Source organism: Taurulus bubalis (assembly GCF_910589615.1).
Source record: "Taurulus bubalis genome assembly, chromosome: 20".
Lineage (NCBI taxonomy): Eukaryota > Metazoa > Chordata > Actinopteri > Perciformes > Cottidae > Taurulus > Taurulus bubalis.
In genome coordinates, this window is record NC_136608.1 from 16964096 (window position 1) to 16983090 (window position 18995).

An 18995-nucleotide genomic window follows, 5' to 3' on the forward strand; every position below is an offset into this window, starting at 1 on the left:
TGAAGTTCTACTTTTACCACGTTATACCAATGCAATTGTACTATTTTGGGCTGATAATAGGGTTTTTTTGCATAATAAAACCTTTGCCACATTCGACTCTTATATGATAAATTGTTTGGTTTTTTTTTTGGAGATTTTCAGTGTCCAATGACTTAAATTAGAAATTAGTTTGATTACAGTTGGGCCGGATTTTCACAATTTTTACCTCACAATGTATAATCATCATGTGTACGGAAATGTTCAGTTTTATAAATATGTAGAAAGAAATGAGAAAATATTATCAATATTTGCAAAAAAAGGAAATTTCAGGTGTTGTGTTCTCGCCTTCTGCAGATCATCCAGTCGCTGGACGAGGACCCGGCGGCCCAGAATAAGCAGCTCACCCTCCGCCTCCAACAGATCGCCGCCGCCCTGGAGAACAAGGTCACCGACCTTTGACCTCTGACCACGCGGAGCGGAGCTAGCGGCTACTGAAACACAGAATGTGGTTTTCCATTTAAGGACTCAAAGGAAGACGAGCTTGCGGACTCTACCGAATGTTTTACCATGTACGGACTGAAGTGGGCGGGGCTAGTGGAGCTACAAGAAGCTGTTGACCATATAAGGACTGAAGGAGGGCGGAGTTATGGGACTCCAGGAGGGTTGAGGAATGGTGATTTTTTTTTTTGTGATTTTTTGTTAAAATATGCCCCAAGTGGTGGAAACCGATGCGCTGATTTCTGCTGCAGTCGTATGGCGCACTTCCACTCGGCATCCCCAAACAAATACCAAGGAGGGATGCAAAATGGCGCCCGTAATGTGGATGTAGACGTGTGAAATCGAAGGGTTATTTTCTTTGAGCGGTAACTGAGGTGTTTGATGCGCGTGATCCTCGGACCGAGATGTCTTTGTTTTAATTTGAACCTAAAGAAGAAGAAGAAAAAGTGCCACACAAGGAATGAAGATTTTTGGGATAATTGAAGAATGTAAGTGAAGTAATGAGACGTTACCAAATATCTTTCTGTTTTGCTCCTCAGCCCTTTTTTTTGGATGTTTTTGATTGAGTGCAGCTGCTCCTGGACGATGTGTGACCACTTTGTACTGGAAGCCTCTGAACTGTGGACGTGAGCTGACCTGAGTTCAGTTTTTCTGGCGAATCTGATCTCTTGTCAGCAAAAAAACGTGAAAAAAAAATGCTTGGATGAACTTTCTTATACCTTCAAATGAAAAAATATATATCGACCAATGAAAACCAACTACGGTACACACCACTGGCCAATCAGAGGTCTCGGGTTTGTCTTGGCGGACAGTTGAGGGGAATGAATTCAGGGTACGACGTCCCAAAAAATCACAGCGTTTTAACTTTTCTCATATCACATAAACGTTGTTTTTCATAATCCGATCATGTGTTTCTATGCTGATGACACTGTGCTGGTGACTCCAATCACAGCAGAATAATTTAACCCTGTTCAGTTTGTTTAGTATTATTCTTTGTACCCGATCTTTAAAAAGGGGGCTCTGACTTTTTTTGGAAATGGGTTCGTGTTTTTACGAGGTACTTTTCCATAGTTATGGTTCCACCTGCGAGTAGATGGCAATCGGCTCGGCAACTTACAGCAGCGGAATGTAAATAAATCTAGTTTTTGCTATATTTACACTACTTTCCATAAAGCCGCCGGACTCCATTGACAAAAAAAACGGCGATTTTTGCAGAACACAGTCGCTGCCGCTCCGTCTCCATGGATACCTCACATCCAAACATCCAAACGTCCACCGTCCAAACGTCCCCTTCACCGGAGGCTCTGCGTCTGCGTATACATTGAACGTTACGTTTTTAATTCACAAACAGTGCCACTAATTGTTTTTCCTTTTGTAAAGTGTTGGTCGGGTCCATGATGTCATATCTTGTGATTGTTGCCACTTTATTGCTGAGGACCAGCTTTTGTTTTTACTTCCTGACTGCCTCTAATCATGTGGTCTTAAACAGCCAAACACATTTATTTTTCAGTGTGATTTGTTTTTTATAATCTGTATGATTTCACTTCTTTTGCAATACTCTCTTCATATATATATATATATATATATATATATATATATATATATATATATATGATGCATTTCTTTTTCTGCACACATAAGAGGAGCTGGCGTGTCTTCTAAAGACAGCGGTGTCCTTATGTCCTTCAAAAAGGCTTCAAATAAATCTAAAATGAAGGCGGGAAAGTGTTAAAATGTATGAAATCCAGTTATTATTATTATGATTATAGATATTGTTCCTGCATTGTGCGTCGCCGGTGTTCTTAGAGCAGAAACATCACTTAAAAACATGCAAACACACAGTTTGAGCTTTCCTGGAAGTCTACGGTACGAACCTTTAAAACAATGAATTGTCCTCCATTTTTTTCTGTGGGAGATTTAAAATGCATAAAACAAACCAAACAAGGGAAATGCACGTGCACAGTTATGAATTTCATTTGAGTATGCACTTATTTAGTGATAATTCACTTAAAAAAAGAAGAGAAAAACATTAAAAGAACAATAATTTCACTTTTATTATTTTGACATTCATTTTCTGTGCCACATTAAAATCAGTCACATGAAGACTAACGACGATTCTAAATTGCAATTCACTAATTTCACTTTTTTTTAAATGTTTAATGGGAATTCATGTCACAATGAAACACAATTCAGTTTTTGAATACAAAAACAACAAATGCTTTTCCTTTGAACATTTATACATCAAAAGTAAATACACATTAATATGTTGATTGTATTAAACTACATTTTTTGTTGCCATTTTAAATCTTCCATATTATCCAGAATACACCAGAAACACCAAAACAAAGCCACACTGCTGTCTCTCTCTTCTCCAGGTTTGCTTTCATTCTCCGTGACACGAGTACTTTTGTGCAAAGAATCAATAACAAAGCGCCTACTAACACGTTCATGTGCCTCCTGATGGTCGCCGCCTCCTTTTCTGCACATTAAACATTTCATGATGTTCATAATGAGGTTATTTTTTGTTTCATCAGAAACACGCAGACTTGGTTGTTTCTGTTTTGCTGAAACCTGCACAAAAAAAAGCTCAATTTTCTCAAACTGCACCGATTGTTCTTTAAATATCCAAAGCAGAGTGAGGAAAAATATGTTTTCTCTCCTGTCGCTTCATAGAATCATCGTCGCCATAGAATCATAACACATCTGCATTATTCTTTACCTTCTGAGCCCAGTCGACGTGCTTTATGTAGCGCTTGAGTTAAATCAAAGATTAAATGTGCAGTTTGTAAATGGGATGGTGAACCCCCCCCCTCGGCCTTCTGCTCTTATTGGTTATTTACAAACTGCACCTTTAAATTCTGAAGCAATACGACCTTAAAGGCTGGTGCTGGACGTTTGTATTCGTGTCTCTTTTGACCTTTTCTTTTCTTTTTGCTTTCTTCGGGGCATTTTTCTCCTAGAAATTCGTTCATAAAAAGCCACTTTTGTGCCAAATAACTAGCAGAACCGTGTTGTTGTTGTTGAAATGTGCGGCATTTCTATTTGTCACTTGAGTCGTGTGTTGGACGAGTGCAGCCAGAAACAAAGAGAGGGACAATGAACTGTGCTTTAGTTAACATGGTGGTACTTTTCTAAAAATAAAACATGTTGAAATGTGAAACTTTCTGCAGAAATGTCACATTTACTTTTGATGTTTCAGCCTTTTGTTATTATAACATACAAGCTAAATCTCTACTCGCGCTACGAATTAGTTATAATTGTTAAATATGAGACATCTGACTCAAAATATATCTTTAAAACGTGTCTCTTATCTCTCTCCACAACGCGAGCTTCTTCCTGCCTTCTCTTTGCCGCCAGCGAGTGCCTTAAAGAGTCGTAGAGTAAAGTCTGTCGGCACGTTTCAGAAAGTTTACGGACGTCTTCGTTCTTAACGGGAATATTTTAGAGAAGGCAAAGCCGCTATACGGTCACGTTTAAACAGATCATCGCTATTATTTAGTTCCCACCATTTTTCTTGAAAATCCCAAAACCCACTCGATCAAATTATAATTGTTCAGATGCATATATATAAAAACAGAAACATGACTAATAAAGATAAAGTGCAGATAAATCCCCCAAAACCCAGTTGCAACAACTTGTTTGTATTTTCAAATATTAGCAATTTCTAACATTAAATATAGTTTTACACCACAAAACCCTTGAATCTGTTGATTTGTTGTTCCTAAATAAACTGTTTGGTGGAACTGTAACAAAGCTAATGTTAGCGTGCTAATACTTGGTTTAGAGAGAATAAAAACGGGTGATATGGAGTTCGGTTGACCTCAAATGTGTTAAATTCTGTTGAATAACGACGTAAATCTTTATTATTCAAATTGACGTGTCACATAATTACCAAAAGCATACCTCCAATTGGTGAATAGCGCCTGATAGGTTAGCATATTTGGCTATTTCCCGCTCATTCTGAACAAATTTATTCACGTTTGCAAAACTAAAGCCTCTAAAACTGTAAAAACTATTTGGGAAGTTACGTTAGCTTGTAATGCTACGACTTCCTGTAGCGTCCTAGCTAACGTCCTTTTTATCATTTATTTCAGTATTTACAGAAACGTGAGCTTTTCAGGCAACTTTTCTTTCTTTAAGCATTTGAGTTGCAGATACTTCGGTTACAAATCGCTGGACGTAAAAAAAAAAGATTGTTGCCGCGTCATTTCATGCGGTTGTGCAGTTAAAAAGCCTAAAATTAGACACTTAAAGGAACAGTGTTTAGCATGTAGGGGAGATTTATTGTCAGAAATTGAATAGTGTATCATTAAGAGTGTTTGCTTTAGTGTAAAAGCTTTTTCACGTTTCAGTTGGTTGCAATCTGCAACCTCGTCACTAGTTGGCGGCAAAAACATTAAAGCATCTTTTTGGGGGGAAATGAGAATCATGGACCATCGACCTGGATTGTGAATCCTGGACGGCAGAGCGGTACAGAAGGAGGAGATAGTGATCGGTTCATATCCTGTGTGTCTGAAGACGAAAAAGAAGAAACAAAAAGCGACTTTTGAGATGTTTTGAATATTAAAACCGAATGTTTTTGCCAACATCACAAGGGTGAAGCTTGTGTTTATACCATGGAACTAGCAGCTCAACCAGGAACCAGGACCAGCTGGTCTTTACTGGTCTTTACTGGTCTGGAGCCCAAAGCAGTGACTCTTCTGAGGAAGTAGAGAAGTGGGCGAAAAGAAAGAAGTCCAAATATCCAATAAAAGATGTTTATACGAAATGGAAAGTCTTCCTCTGTTGTTTGGTGTCTTTTAATTCCGATGTGGACTATTTTAGTTTTAGAATTATCTATCAATTTATGAGGAAAAGAGTCAATTTTATTTTATTTTCACTACTTTTGACTTTATACGTATTAGAGAAATGATGTGAGCTGCTGATGAACTATAATTTATTTAAATTAGATGGACATCTGGACAATAATCAGTTATTTCTGTTTAGCAGAGAGTTTAAAATAAAAAATAAAGAAATACAAAATTAAAATCTTGACAATACCTTTTTAAATTTGCTGTCTGATTAGCGGCCAGTTCATAGTATAAAATATAAAAAATTAAATCTTGACAATACTTTCTAAATCTGCTACTTCTGATTAACAGCCAGTTAATAATAATAATAATATGAATGCATAGATGAACACTGCCACTCTGTTTATAATAAATAAATAACGAAGTCGGTTTATTGTCGCTGAACTGAGTATTTAAAAATAGAAATATATAGAAATACATATTTTAAAAAATCATTATGGAAGAATATACAAAAAGTCACAAAGAAGTCCAAAAAAATAAAAAGACAGTTAACAGACGTTAAACTTTATTTAGTTGACAGCAAATGAAGAACAAGAAAATATTACAGATCTATATTCATCTTATTGTTTAATAAAGAGCTCTGAGAAAAGTCTTAAATAAACATGAAATAAATAACCAGGATGTTGGGCAACTTCAGTTTATGGGATGTCATTTACTAATAAGTTTCATGGAAGTTTACAGAAAAGAAATTACATTTTGGTACCAATTAATAATATAAATATATATAAAATAATATAAATGCATATATATGATTATATACATATATATAAAATAATATAAATGTATATATATGATTATATACATATATATAAAATAATATAAATATATAACATGTTATATATATATATATATATATATATATATATATATATACATATATACACATATATATACACACAATAATAAATATATATATATATATATATATATATATATATATATATATAAATATATTATATTTTAGTCAGTGCACAACAATGCAAGCGTTCAAATGAAACAAAAATATTGACAATTTAAATTTTCAAGGTAAACATAATTACAAGCAAATTAAATTTGTTTTCCAAGAATCCGTGAATGAAACGATCAGAACGTCACGAGCTGTCAAACTAAACGGGAACGCTTCATCTCATGGGTCCATCTCTGAATAACTTATAATATTTTACAAAAAGCCTCCTGGAAAGAAATATGTCATTGTATGGAAAATAGACTTCAGTGTTTTAATTAGAACGCTTATAAATAAATAAATGTTTATTTGTATTTTAGTAAAATTGACAACAATGAGTGAAATTGTATTTGCGTTTAAAACAGAGGAAATCTACTTTCCACATAACTCATCAAATTAGAATATTCTTCCCAGGAAATGTTAATATATATAATTATAGACCCATAAAATCAAACGTTACCTAAAACAACATTACCGGATTTTAAGACACGACTTAAAGGATCAGTCCCACATTTCAGGGAGTCTCAGTTATTTATATTTAAACACAAATCCAGAAGAGAAAATGGCATCAATTAGTTTTTTTGGAAGATAAACTTGTAAATAGAGCCGGAAAATAAAATAAAAGCGTTATTGGTCATCTCACCGGACTTTGGGTTGAAAAGAAAAGACAGAAAGTGCAGACAGAAGCAGAGGAGGGAAGCTGAATGTATTGGTAAAGGTGGAATTGGGCGTATTTTGGGCGTATTGGAGGCGTATTTGGGCGTATTATTCAGCTGAGGTAGGTGAGGACGACCGACTGGATGGGCAGCCGGCAGACCGGACACAGCTTGTTCCTCTTCTTCAGCTTGCGGGCGCACACGTAGCAGGCCATCAGGTGGCCCGTGCGGCCGTGCACGATGCAGCCGTTCTTGGGCCGCGACTGGCAGATGAGGCACGGGTCCAGGCACGAGTCCGGCAGCCGCCACTCGGCCGACACGCTGCGGTCCAGCTCGGGCGCCGCCGGCGGCGGGGGAGGGGCGAGCTCCTGGGAGTCCACGGAGGAAGAGGAGGAGGGCTGCGAGTCCGCAGTCCAGAGCTTCTGCTGCGAGGAGGACGAGGAGGAGGAAGGCTGCGAGGGCGAGAGGAGGTCCTGGGAGTCCGAAGCCGAGAGGGAGGAGTCCGAGTGGCACTGAGACGGGACGGCTTTCACCCGCTTACCGTCCGGGACGTCCACGCCTTCGCTCTCCTCGATGTCCGAACCTTCAGGGGACACCGATCAATCATCAATAACCATCTTATAATCACTCATCAATAACTTCCTTATAATCAATCATCAATAACCATCTTATAATCACTCATCAATAACTTCCTTATAATCAATCATCAATAACCATCTTATAATCACTCATCAATAACTACCTTTTAATCAATCATCAATAACTATCTTATAATCACTCATCAATAACTACCTCATAATCAATCATCAATAACTATCTTATAATCAATCATCAATAACTATCTTATAGTGTAGTCATAGTGTGGTATTGTTAATGTTTTTATTAACTGTAAATTGTATTTTTAAATCTCCAACTTTCATTCAATCATTTATATTTTGTTTATTTATCCGTCTCTTTTTATTAATTATAATAGTTTGTTTAGTTTATATTTTCTACTTGATATTTATTATCACAATTAATATATAAATATATATATATATATAAAAATCTGAAGTGCAGATACATCAGAACTGTCGGGAAACACGTGATCAATAAATTGCTCATCAATAACTACCTTATAATGTCACGTTTAATAATATATTAGTCAGTGTGGTATTGTTAATCTTTTATTATTACATCTCTCTTTTAATCATTTATATTTATCTTTTATAAATGTAATAATTGATATATATATATATAAATCACTCTCATCAATAACCATCTTATGTCATAGTGTGGTATTGTCAATCTTTTTATTTACTGTAAATTGTACTTTTAGATCTCGATCTTTAAATAATTTATATTTTGTTAATTTATCCATCTCTTTCTATTAATTATAAGTTTGTTTTGCTTATATTTATTATCACTATTAATATTTCCTTTTTTACTTATACATAAAAAATATATTTACTCATATATATAAGAATATATACAAATATATATATTCAGTCTCACTCAGGCATACAGTTCCGCCTACCTGGAGTTTCTTTGGCTGCCGATTGGTCGGCTGGCTTTGGGGGCAGGGCTTTGGGGCTGGAGGAGGCGGGCTTGCTCATGTCGAGCGACACCTCAGACAGCCAATCCTGACGCAGCGTCCAGCAGCGGAGGCAGTGCCTGGGGAGGGGCGGGTTCAACTCCTCACACTTCACACAGCGCCAGTAGTCCTGAGAGAGGAACACACACACACGAACACACACACACACACACACACACACACACACACACACACACACACACACACACACACACACACACACACACACACACACACACACACACACACAGTTAAACAGACAGTACGTAACACGTGTGCTTTATTGTGTGTGTGTGTGTGTGTGTGTGTGTGTGAAAGACTCACAGCTTCAGTGATCTCCGTGTCTTCATCGAAGGAGTCGTTATCCTCCGCCTCAAATATGGTGACCTCGTATATCTGGAGACGAAGATTTACCAGTGAGACGTTATTTAAATAAAAAATACTAAGAAAGATCTTGAGATGACTTTGATATGAGCAAAGTCTGTCACAGCAGTAAAAGATAAAGTCTAGTGTTCTTCTAAATCCTGTGAAAAAAAATCCCATAAAAAAAGAGACTAAAAAACATCTTTAAAAAATATCTAACAAATATAAAGAATATCTAAATAGAAGTTAATATCCTTAAACAGCTGCTCCCTGTAGTTTTTAATCAAACTACTACGACTATGTTGAGCTTGAGTACCGACGTTGACCACTAGGTGTCACTTTGACTCAGCAGACCGCAGGAGCGACTCCGGTCCACCAGGTGGCAGCAGCGCACCTCAACCTGAGCCTCTGGTTCAGTTTTCCCTGAGACCGACTCGGCCATGTTTCATCTCGTCGCCCCAAAAATAAATAATAATAATAAATAAATAAATAAATAGAAAAGCTGCACGGGTTGCCACACTAGGATCCATACTGGTCACCACACTGGGATTCATCCGTTCACCACACTGGGATTCATCCGCTCACCACACTGGGATCCATCCGTTCACCACACTGGGATTCATCCGCTCACCACACTGGGATTCATGCGCTCACCACACTGGGATCCATACTGGTCACCACACTGGGATTCATGCGCTCACCACACTGGGATTCATGCGCTCACCACACTGGGATTCATCCGCTCACCACACTGGGATTCATGCGCTCACCACACGGATTCATGCGCTCACCACCCTGGGATTCATCCGCTCACCACACTGGGATTCATCCGCTCACCACATTGGGATTCATGCGCTCACCACACTGGGATTCATCCGCTCACCACACTGGGATTCATGCGCTCACCACACTGGGATTCATCCGCTCACCACACTGGGATTCATGCGCTCACCACACTGGGATTCATGCGCTCACCACACTGGGATTCATGCGCTCACCTGGTCGTCTGCAGACACGGCGTCGTCGTCTTCGCTGTAGTCGTCAGAGTCGACGGACTCGACCTCAAATTCCACGCTGAAGTTGTCGCTGTCTGAGTCCAAGGCTGCGACCGTGACCTCCGACCTCCCAGACTACACACACACACACAGCCGGTGTTACTACACAATACGACATTAACAGCATGAAGGTGTGTGTGTGTGTGTGTGTGTTGCTCACGGTGCTGTGGGAGTCTGATGATTGGCTGCTGGCTCGGTCTCGTGCGCTCCCCAGCCCGCCGATGACGCACCACGACAGGCTCTCGTCGAAGGTCAGGGAGTAGCTGTCGGACCTCCTCCTCTTCCTCCCTTCCCCTTCCTCCCCCGACTCCTCCTCCTCCTCCTCGTCTCCCTCCACGCCGTCGGAGGGCCCTGAGGAGACGCGGCGGGGACGATTAGCACCACGGCGCCGTGTTTACGGGCTCTAACGAGGCGAATGAGGAGGAACTCACCTGGGTCGCTGCTGCTGCTCCTGCAGCTCCTCCTCCTCCTCCTCCTCCTCCCTCTCCGGTCTGGAGACGAAGTTCGACTTTCTGACTCCGCCTCCTAAAAGCAAAAAAAACCCCACAAAAATTCAGTCTCCCGTTTAAAATATTGTTTATAACTCCAGAAACGTTGGAGCACGTCTTGTGACCGTCACCAGCGACTTTTAGATTCGGCGCTTAAAGGGTTAACGCTCCACTGAATTCAGCGTGAAAAGCTCCCAGAACATTTAGTACGAGGTGGAACGCGACATCAGGAGCTCCGGCGTCGTTACCTCGGGCCCTCGGTCCGTCGGAGCGTCGCTCTGCGGCTCGCTGGAGATCGGCGGCGACTCTGAGGAAGAGAGAGAGGAACCGGTTCAGATTGGAGAGAAAAGAGCTGAATCCAAGATGGCCGCCCTCTAAACTTCACGAGCAGCGAGACGCTCGTCATCACTAAAGCTCAGTGTGAGATATGTGCAGAGCAGTCTGTCCACATCGTAGGAAACGTAACGTTTACACGCGGATTATCACAAAATAATGAGGTTTGTTTCCATTAATATTCAACATACAAATCAAAAACACTATTGTAAATATGAGCTTTTACTTATTGCATCTTTTCTGAGTGAAGTGGACTAAATAAATCCTGAAGGACACGTGGATCCAGAGAGGAGAACCCACCTTGGTTCTTCACGGCCACCAGGTTCTTGGTGATCATCGCAAACAGAACTCTGAAAAACATAAAATACACTTCAGTTACTTCACACACACAAATACACAAATACACAATGCATCATGTCGGTTACCATACTTATTATACTTCATATTCCATGCCATGCTGCTGTACTACACTACACAAGTATGTGATACTATGTTCTGTGTTTTATTACATAATCTCTATTCATCTGCACTCAGGATGCATAAAGACCCGTCTTATGAAAAAAGGTTTTGGTTTATACTTTATGTTTAAAAGTACAAAATAAGATGCTTTACATTCACAGAGCAGAATTTAATTCAGTTAAATCCTCAACTTCCTGTTTGGTGCGTTTTTATTTCTCACCGCGGTTCTTTGACGGAGAAGCTGTCGACGCCCAGCACCCGCCCCAGTGCATCCTGGGAGCAGTGGACGATGTGCTGCTGCTTCTGGTCGTACAGCTGCTTCTTGATGATGTACTGACCCAGGTAGAACATCACCTGCAAGAAGGACCGTCAGAGATGCATCATGGGAGAACATTAGCCCCGCCCCCATCGTGCTAATGAAGCATTCACAGATAAATAAGGCGCAGGAAGCTGGTCGTACCTCCTTCATGGTGAGCACTTCTTTCGTGGCTCCTGCATGCTGCAGCAGCGTCTGGAACTCGACCTTCGGTCTGACCTGAAACACACAGAGGTCAAAGTCAAGCCCTGAAGCAACCAGTCAGCTCCCAGTACAGACGCTGGCCGGCTCGCCTCTCACCAGTTTGTTGTCGTCGGCGGCGTCCGTGTTGAGCTCGGCGTCGGCTGACATCCTGAAGCCGATTGTTTCTGCACACGAAGACACAGACCGGTGATTAGCACCACTTTAAACAATTAAACAATAAATATAACACCGAATTATTCATTATTTTAGGTTTCTACTGCTCATATCCTGCTATAAACACTGTTTACGACTTAAAATACAACACAAACACATTTACAGTTAAAAATTACTGCAGGAAAACATTGTTACGCTTTTAAATAATTAAATTAAATACTTGCTAAGTGTTTTTTTGTTGTTGAGGAAACTGAATTAAATGTGTTTTTTTTCCAGAATCTGTTCACAAGCAACGTCAGCAATTATTAGAGTTGTATTTTATGATGAGTTTATGTCTGATATTTATTCCTGTTTTAGGTTTCACTTGGTCTTCACTCAGCAGAACCAGAGGTCGCTGCAAAGGTTAAAGTTTCACTTTAAACCTCAGAGACTCTGTGATGTGAACAGCTGACTCACACCATTCCACTCTGCAATCAAATGGGAATATTGACGGTTTTCCTCACAATAAATGAGTCAATCCTCTGTGAATTTGCATTTTTTTGCACAGGGTTCATACACATTCTGACCAATGGATCCATGACTTTAAACCAAATTTCCATGACCAAACATTTAGTGGAATCTGGGTGTAAACAGTAAAAAGTGAGTAAATGTAGTATTTAAACTAACAATGAGAACACAAAGCATACAGTAAACCTTAAATGACTCAAATGAATGAGACAATAGTTTGATTAAAAGAATAAACATTTATATACATGCCTGTTTGTATGCCTGCTTATATTCTGAGTCTTTCTTTTAAAAGCATATTCATTATTTTAAACTAAATGAACGACATGAACACATGAATATAACACATTTACAAGGACTTTTCCAGGTCTGGAAATAACCATTTTTACACAAGTTTTAAACAAGTTTTACACAAGTTTTAAACAAGTATTACACAAGTTTTAAACAAGTTTTACACAAGTTTTAAACAAGTATTACACAAGTTTTAAACAAGTTTTACACAAGTATTACCCAAGTTTTACCCAAGTTTTACACAAGTTGTACCAGTGAATAATTATTCATCAGCGGTTTAAATCAGAGAGAAATGAAAAGTCGTACCTGTGAATACAGCAGAAGGTAATCAGCAGAGCATCCTGTGCAAAGTGCAAGCAGATAAAGTGCAGTCAGAGCGGCTGTGCACAGCCTCTTATAGAGCTGCTCAGACATGTCAGGACTAGACCAGCCTAAGTGGCCCGGCCCGGCCTAGCCTGGGCCTATCAGGGCCTAACGGGCGCAGCTCTGAGTCAGCAGAGATCTGCATGCTCATGTCTGAACTGACAGCAGCAGCAGCTGATCTCATCACAGCCCATGTGTGTGTGTGTGTGTGTGTGTATGTGTTGTGTGTGTGTGTAGACATGCCGGTACTAGTCCAGCATGACTCATCCAGTCCCAGAGGAGACGGGACCAGGGTAATGGCTCTGTGGGGGGCTGGATCCCCCATACGGAGGAAACGATAGGAAACAATAATGGGATCATTTCCTTGCATAATTCATTTGGGATGATCTTATCAAATTAAGTCCCAAAAACTGTTTTAATTTATAGTCGAGTACTTTTCTAACAGCAGGAGGGTGGTGGTGGTACTGAGAGAGATGAAAGAGTTCTTATTATCATGTCAAAGCACTTCTGATCACGTCAAATATCATAAGAATGTGTCTGTGAACATACATAGACAGATATATATATATATATATATGCATATATCTGTAATGATGTCTGTTATTATATATCTGTAAACATGTCTGTGAACATACACACATATACATATATATGTGCATATGTCTGTAAACATGATCTGTGCATATGTATGTGAACATATACACACATATACATATATATATTTATATATGTTTGTATATATATATATATATATATATATATATATATATATACACATATATATATGTACACATGCATGTCTGTGAGCATACACATATTTTTATATATATATATATATATATATATATATATATATATATATATATTTATATATATACATCTGTGCATATATTTGTTATGATATATCTGTTATAATACATCTGTAAATATGTCTGTGGATATGTCTGTTATAATATATCTGTTATAATAAGTCTGTGGATATGTCTGTTATAATATATATGTGGATATGTCTGTGCATAGTCTCGTCTGTGGGTGAGAGTCAGTGGTTCCGCATGAGTCAATCAGCTGTTCAGCATCACAACACGTGCAGAGAGAGATATGTCCGGACTTGTCCTCTGGTCTCTGCAACGCTTTCCTGTCTAAGTTCTCCAGCAGCAGATCTGATGCACAGCTTCACATGTAAACTCGTCCTCCATCATGCAATAACTACTAATAATGGAGCAATAACCTGCAGACATTTAGCGTTAATTTAAATTAAAAACTTTTGTTTAAAAGTTAAAACACACCGTTTTTTTGCTGATTCAACGTGCAGCGTTATATGTTATATTATATTAGTAAACTACTGAAAATGCTGGTGCTTCTACGACAATAATACACAATAATTGTATATTCATTTATTTTTTATAATTCGCTGCAAAAAAAAACAACCTCTTGAATATTAGCTTTCAGGCAGAACAAAAACACAAAGCCGAGAGTAAAACTCGTGTAAAAAAAATCAATAATAATAATGTAAGTTTCAGAAGCTTAATAACATTTATTTATTATTATTTTTAACCGTGCCTTCGGGAGCAGAACGTGGCCGCCTCGCGGAGCCTCGGTCCCGGTCTGCTCCTCCAAGAAAACCCGAGGCTCCGCGGCCTTCGAGCACGCTGATAACTCGTGGCATAACTACAGTGGAATAGTGACATTTAGCCTTAAAGCTACATCATGTATGTGTCCATATATATAGATTACGTACCTTGGCTGTTACTGCTGAATAAATAATGTCCTTTAACGCCGTTTATCCGCCAGTTTCGCGGGCAGTTGATCCTCTAATAGTCTGTTTACTCCTTCAGACGCTTGTTCGCGTGGCGCTCCTGGTGGCCGAACACTGACACTGCAGCCACAACAATTAAACCCTTTTCTTTTCCTCTCCTTCTCCAAATTAAGATAACTGTGAGGGGAAAAATATATGTGGAAAAATATTTAATAATTTAGATAATAATGTGCTTTAATGTGCACCCATTATCCTGCCTTTCTCACATGGTGGAACACTTGATTTAATACTTAAAATACCGTATTCTGAATTAATTCGCAGTAATAGTAATATTAACATTATATTTGTTTTATTTATTTTTGTATTATGAATACGCTACAGCATGTGTATATTAAAACTACACAATACTGTATTATATTGTATCATATTTAATTTGAGGTATTGCAATGGCTCTTTTAATGTATTTTCATAACAGAAACCAGCATGCACACTACTAGGATGCTGGAAATAATTCAGCTAATTTGAATACAGTGATTTTTTTAAACGTTATTAATAACAGCTGTGCATGTCTGCTATAAAAAATAAAAAAGTCTGTCTACCCTCTTTCTCATTTCACAAAATATGACTATTTTTTCCCCCTTAGAATTAACACATTTTTGTTTATTTGTGAAGACGTATATGGCTTTTATTCTCAAAGTATTGTGACTATTTTTCTTCACAACATCTGACTTTATTTCTTGAAAGAAATGATTTTCAAAACTAACTTTTTTTTCTGTAATATTTGCAATATTACTGGAGAATATTTGTTCCCCTGTAGCCCCGATCCCGTTGCATTACAGACCATCATGTGCAGCAGCCTTTACTGTGCTCTGATACCGTACGCACACCCATTCCACTGCTGTAAAACAACTGCATAGTCTTTACAATTCAATGAGACGGAAGCCACAAAACAATAACAACATTAAAAAGTTTGCGACGACCTTCTTCAAATTAAAAGTTCACACTAAACCACTGCAGGAAAACACAGGCTTTTATTTAGAAAAAAAAGATGAACAAAAAAACAACAGTGATTCAAACACTGCTCAGTGTGTGTGTGTGTGTGTGTGTGTGTGTGTGTGTGTGTGTGTGTGTGTGTGTGTGCGTGTGCGTGTGTGTTCATGGCTGTAACTCGTAGCCCAGCGGGTCGAGTCCTCGGTCCAACAAAGAGAGCGACGACTCCCTCAACTTCTGGAGAAACCTCCTCAGGTCCTCTTTTGCGAAAACCTGAACACACACAGTTAAAAAGGTTCCGGTGTGGTTAAAAAAAACGAACTAAAAACACATGAACTGATCGTACAGGGCCGATCAAACGGGGCTGGTTACCTGTTTACCTGTGTGTACCTGGTACTCCTTTTCTCTCATCTCATTGGCGACTCCCTCAGTGAATTTGGCCTCAGAGGCCGGAGCTGGCTTGTGGGGGGCGGAGCTGCTGTGGCTGAACCAATCAGTGAACGCCTCGTGGGCTTCCTGTTAGACCAGCAGACCAGATCAATACACCTTATTGATCCTCACAGATCAGACTGCTGCAGATCCAGTGCTGGTGTAATTTAATGAATATTTTCAATTTACCTAAATAAAATATATATTTTTATTAATTCATTTTTACAGCTATGACAACTCATCTAACAGTCAAATTTAGTGACTTAACTTTTTAAATAAATAAAAAATTAAATAAAAATATATAATTAAAAATATATAAATAAAATAAATAGTTATACAATTAAATAATACAAAATAAATAATAATAATTAAAATCTATTATAAATTGATATTAGTATGACAACTTAGCTAAGTCAAATCTCTTTACTTAAATTTTAAAATAAAAAATAAATATAATAAAATTGTAAAATATAAAATAACAATTAAACAAATATAAATACAATTAAAATTAAACAAAATAATAAATTAAAATCTATTATAAATTGATATTAGTATGACAACTCAGCTAACAGTCAAATATATTTACTTAACTTTAAAAAATATATATATATAATATAATACAAAAATATAAGTTAATAATTAAAAAGATATAAATAAAATAAGTAGTAAAATAATAAAATACGATTAATATAATAATACATTAAAATCTATTATAAATGTATATTATATTCCAGCAATGATAAGGAGCCAGGAGACAGACCAGGTAGGCTCGGATGCACAGGTGTTCTCTGATGGCGTTCTCGTCCTCGGCCGGTAGAGGCGTGGCCTGACCTTCGCCCGACCACTGGCAGTAAATCTCCCTCATTGAATCCTCGGGAACTTTGGAGAAAACGGCCTTGGCGGCGTCGTGTTTCTGCAGAGCTGAGAGACGGAGACGGTCAGATAGACGCAATGCATCATGGTCAAGGCAAGGCCGCTGAGACAGTCGAGATGAACACATGAATTACCCAGAAACTTCCTCATGATGGCGTTGGACTGTTTGAGGGACTCGGCTCGATGGGCGGGGTCAAACAGCAGCCAATCGATGACATCGATCTTCCTTAGGTCCTCCTATCAGAGCACAGCATCACAGTGTTCAACAACATCCATGTGTTCAAGCTGCATTCTCCCTCCTGACCACCAGGGGGCGACTCCTCTGGTTGCATAGTGGTTTCCAGCTGTACCTTGGTGGTTCCCACCTCCAGCGTCTGGCTGTGGTGCGTAAACTCCGTTTCATCTCGCTCTCTCACAGTCTCCACCACCAGCTTGGTTACCGCGGCGACATCCAGACCTACGCAGACAGACAGACAGACAGACAGGCAGACCCAGAGAGAGAGAGAGAGAAAAAGAGACAGACAGACAGAGAGAGAGACAGACAGACAGACAGACAGGCAGACAGAAACCGAGAGAGAGAGACAGACAGACAGGCAGACCCAGAGACAGAGAGAGAGACAGACAGACAGACAGACAGGCAGACAGACAGGCAGACAGACAGACAGACAGACAGACAGGCAGACAGGCAGACAGACAGACAGGCAGACAGACCCAGAGAGAGAGAGAGAGACAGACAGAGAGAGAGAGACAGACAGGCAGGCAGACAGAGAGAGAGAGAGACAGAGAGAGAGAGAGACAGACAGGCAGACAGACAGACAGACAGAGAGAGAGACAGACAGACAGGCAGGCAGACAGACAGACAGACAGACAGACCCAGAGAGAGAGAGACAGACAGAGAGAGAGAGACAGACAGGCAGGCAGACAGACAGACAGACAGACAGACCCAGAGAGAGAGAGACAGACAGAGAGAGAGAGACAGACAGGCAGGCAGACAGACAGACAGAGAGAGAGAGAGAGAGAGAGACAGACAGACAGACAGACAGACAGACAGACAGACAGAGAGACAGAGAGACAGACAGGCAGACAGGCAGACAGGCAGACAGCGTTAGGTTTTTAGTTTCTCTCTGCAGGGTTCATACACATTCTGACCAATGCTTTTCATGACTTTTCCATGACTTTAAACCTTTTTACAACACTTTTCCAGGCCTAGAAATAACTATATTTAAAATCCCATGACTTCTCCAGGTTCTCCATGAGCGTAATGAGAACCCGGCTCACCGGCGTCGGTGGCGAGCTGCAGGCAGCGAGGACGCAGCTCCGGCTGGCCGACCGTCTCCAGGAAGGCGGCGTACTGGACGGTGGCGAGCGCGGCGGGCAGCTGGCTCACGTAACTCGCCACCAGGTCGGTCTGCTGGTCCCGGATCAGGAGGGAGACGTAGGCCTTCAGGACCTCCACGCTCACCTCCTCCTGGGGGGGAGAGAGAGAGAGAGACAAGTCCGTAGGATTCATCCTCCGGGGACCGTGAACGGGACCAGATTACATTGAAATGGTTTGTTTTTTACAAACGAGACATTTGCATTTTTATATGTTTTTTTTTCTCCTCCAATGAATCGCCACCTTAACGTGGTGGAGGAGTTTGAGTGGCTCAGTGATCCTGGGAGCTATGTTGTCCGGGGCGTCAGCCTCTGGTAGGGTCTCCCAAGGCAAACAGGTCTCGGGGGAGAGCCCAGACTAAGAGCGGTTCAAAAAAACCTGATGAATAGCAGCCCACGGTCTATAGCTACCTCGCCCGGACAAGGGAAACCGGGGGGAGAATTATCGGGGTCGGGTGCTATGCAGACCGGGCGGCGGGCCAGGCAGGAGACCTGGGCGAGCCGATCGCCGGCAGCATAGACTAGCTCTAGGGATGTGGAACGTC

The 18995-nt window shown here is 40.0% G+C and overlaps 2 protein-coding genes and 1 long non-coding RNA gene across 3 annotated transcripts in view; 1 reads left to right on the top strand and 2 right to left on the bottom strand.

Annotated features, from left to right (window-relative positions):
- Nucleotides 1-547, top strand: part of plxnb2a.1 (plexin b2a, tandem duplicate 1) — a gene marked incomplete at its 5' end in the record, with an annotated part of 38078 nt that extends 37531 nt beyond the window's left edge. Inside the window, one exon of the mRNA XM_079235891.1 lies at nucleotides 334-547. Within this exon, the coding sequence (XP_079092017.1) occupies nucleotides 334-438 (105 nt within the window). The 3' untranslated portion in view covers nucleotides 439-547. The remainder of the gene's footprint in view (nucleotides 1-333) is intronic.
- Nucleotides 548-6295: 5748 nt separating this feature from the next.
- mdm2 (MDM2 proto-oncogene) lies at nucleotides 6296-14858 on the bottom strand. Its single transcript, XM_079236143.1, has 13 exons — nucleotides 14767-14858; nucleotides 12972-13006; nucleotides 11814-11881; nucleotides 11658-11732; nucleotides 11418-11551; nucleotides 11039-11088; nucleotides 10654-10712; nucleotides 10349-10442; nucleotides 10078-10268; nucleotides 9861-9992; nucleotides 8824-8895; nucleotides 8443-8629; nucleotides 6296-7509 (listed from the first exon to the last, which is right to left on the bottom strand). Exons 3-13 carry the CDS (start codon nucleotides 11862-11864, stop codon nucleotides 7040-7042), a joined length of 1515 nt encoding a protein of 504 aa, XP_079092269.1. The 5' UTR covers nucleotides 11865-11881; nucleotides 12972-13006; nucleotides 14767-14858; the 3' UTR covers nucleotides 6296-7039.
- Nucleotides 14859-17228: 2370 nt separating this feature from the next.
- Nucleotides 17229-18491, bottom strand: LOC306752556. The gene is made up of 3 exons (XR_013771222.1): nucleotides 18355-18491; nucleotides 17427-17533; nucleotides 17229-17313 (listed from the first exon to the last, which is right to left on the bottom strand). It is a non-coding gene; the product is annotated as an uncharacterized lncRNA (long non-coding RNA).
- Nucleotides 18492-18995: the final 504 nt, after the last annotated feature.

Excerpts from the sequence above, each read along its gene's own strand:
- mdm2 (XM_079236143.1), bottom strand. The coding sequence starts at position 11,864 with ATGTCAGCCGACGCCGAGCTCAACACGGACGCCGCCGACGACAACAAA. Across the intron at positions 10,269-10,348 it reads GAGCAGCAGCAGCGACCCAG|GGCCCTCCGACGGCGTGGAG; the intron begins GTGAGTTCCTCC and ends GCGTCTCCTCAG. Across the intron at positions 7,510-8,442 it reads GGCAGCCAAAGAAACTCCAG|GTTCGGACATCGAGGAGAGC; the intron begins GTAGGCGGAACT and ends TGTCCCCTGAAG.